Genomic DNA, 1,404 nt, shown 5'->3' with positions numbered 1-1,404 from the left:
GCCACATCTCGTGCAATAAGAGTATCATTAGCCTCTCAATGCGCCATCAATCAATTCGATTCTCAACGGTCCGCTGGCGAACTATTCCTTTAGTATTAATTATCCACAGGTAAATCCAGTCCGGACTAGCAGTCACTTGTAACGCCCTCATTCAACATGCCTAGGTTTCTAGTATCACCATACTGGTCCTCGAACCCGAACATTCCTATTTATGTAGAACGCGGCGAAGATTGCGCCAAAGACTAATAGGGATCTTTAGATTCAACACATTGCACAAACTCCGCACAATCAACACGGTCAGCGCGATCAATAAAATTAACACTTCCTACACATTCCGCGCATTCTCTGCACCCTAGGCATGTTCCAGAACACATATGTCCGAATTGCAATCAGAACTCACGAGATACGCCAATTCATTATATATTAGTGGCGCACCCACCCGCCCCTCCTTTGTACAACTCAATCTCACTGGCTCCACCCCGCCTCTATCGCCACGACATTTGACCATACCGGTACTCACAGTAGAGCCACCTCGCCACTAGTCGAAACCTCAGACCCCAACATAAGCGCTTCAATTCGACCCTAAAGGAAGAGCAAACGTCCAGTTTCGTTGGAATGCTTTCTCCCCTCTATCTTCTACGGTCACTAAGTTCGATGAGATTGACTGGAGTCGTAAGAGTCAGGCCAGCCTGGGAATTGCTAATGTACTCTTTAGACCAGACGCCAGCCCAATTACACCTGGCACAGTAGAGAATGGAGCACAAGAAGTTAAATTATAGAAGGCGTTGAACTGGGCTCAACACATTAAGCAGAAGCTGTAGAAGTATAGCGGTTTACAAAACGTAGTTAAGAGATGGCTTCTAGAAATTATTAGCTAGATATTAAGCGCAGCTTATATGGCTGGGATCCTCATTATGCTTGGTTTTCATTAGAACGGGCGCATCCCCAAATGGCCTCTTAGTCTAACCTTAAATACTTACATCTCTATCTTATTAAAAGTTACTTCTACAGCACTTCTCTTACCTATATTAGAAGCTCTTGGCCAGTTAAAATGGAGTTGGTTTCAAGGTGCCCGATCAAAGAAGATATAGGATTTCGAGATCTTCAATAACGCATCTAGAGGGTCTTAGGGATCATTCCTCCTGCTTATATGCATTAAAGGCAGATCACTTACAGCACTTGGTACTACTATAACGATATTCGCGTTGTGTCTCAATCCATTCTTCCAATAAGTCGTTAAGTATCCTAAGAAGTGGCGCATATAGGATGGTAGTGGCTATATTCCTACGGCAACTAGATACGAGCCGTTCTTAGTAGGTAAAGAATATTAGTCCAGAATAGAGAATCTAGAACTTAACTAAGGCTTACTAGGCATCACATATAGATTCTTCTACAATAATAGAG

At 43.3% G+C, this 1,404-nt stretch overlaps 1 protein-coding gene across 1 annotated transcript; it reads left to right on the top strand.

Annotated features, from left to right (window-relative positions):
* Positions 1 to 941: 941 nt before the first annotated feature.
* CC84DRAFT_1106064 (uncharacterized protein) lies at positions 942 to 1,091 on the top strand (the record flags this gene model as incomplete). The annotated part of the gene is made up of 1 exon (XM_018175123.1): positions 942 to 1,091. A coding segment is annotated over one exon (150 nt), but the record flags the coding sequence as incomplete, so codon positions are not given.
* Between the last annotated feature and the right edge of the window lie 313 nt (positions 1,092 to 1,404).

Source organism: Paraphaeosphaeria sporulosa (genome assembly GCF_001642045.1).
Source record: "Paraphaeosphaeria sporulosa strain AP3s5-JAC2a unplaced genomic scaffold CC84scaffold_19, whole genome shotgun sequence".
Taxonomy (NCBI): domain Eukaryota; kingdom Fungi; phylum Ascomycota; class Dothideomycetes; order Pleosporales; family Didymosphaeriaceae; genus Paraphaeosphaeria; species Paraphaeosphaeria sporulosa.
Note: the sequence above shows the minus strand (reverse complement) of the source record. Positions and strands in the feature narration are given on the sequence as shown.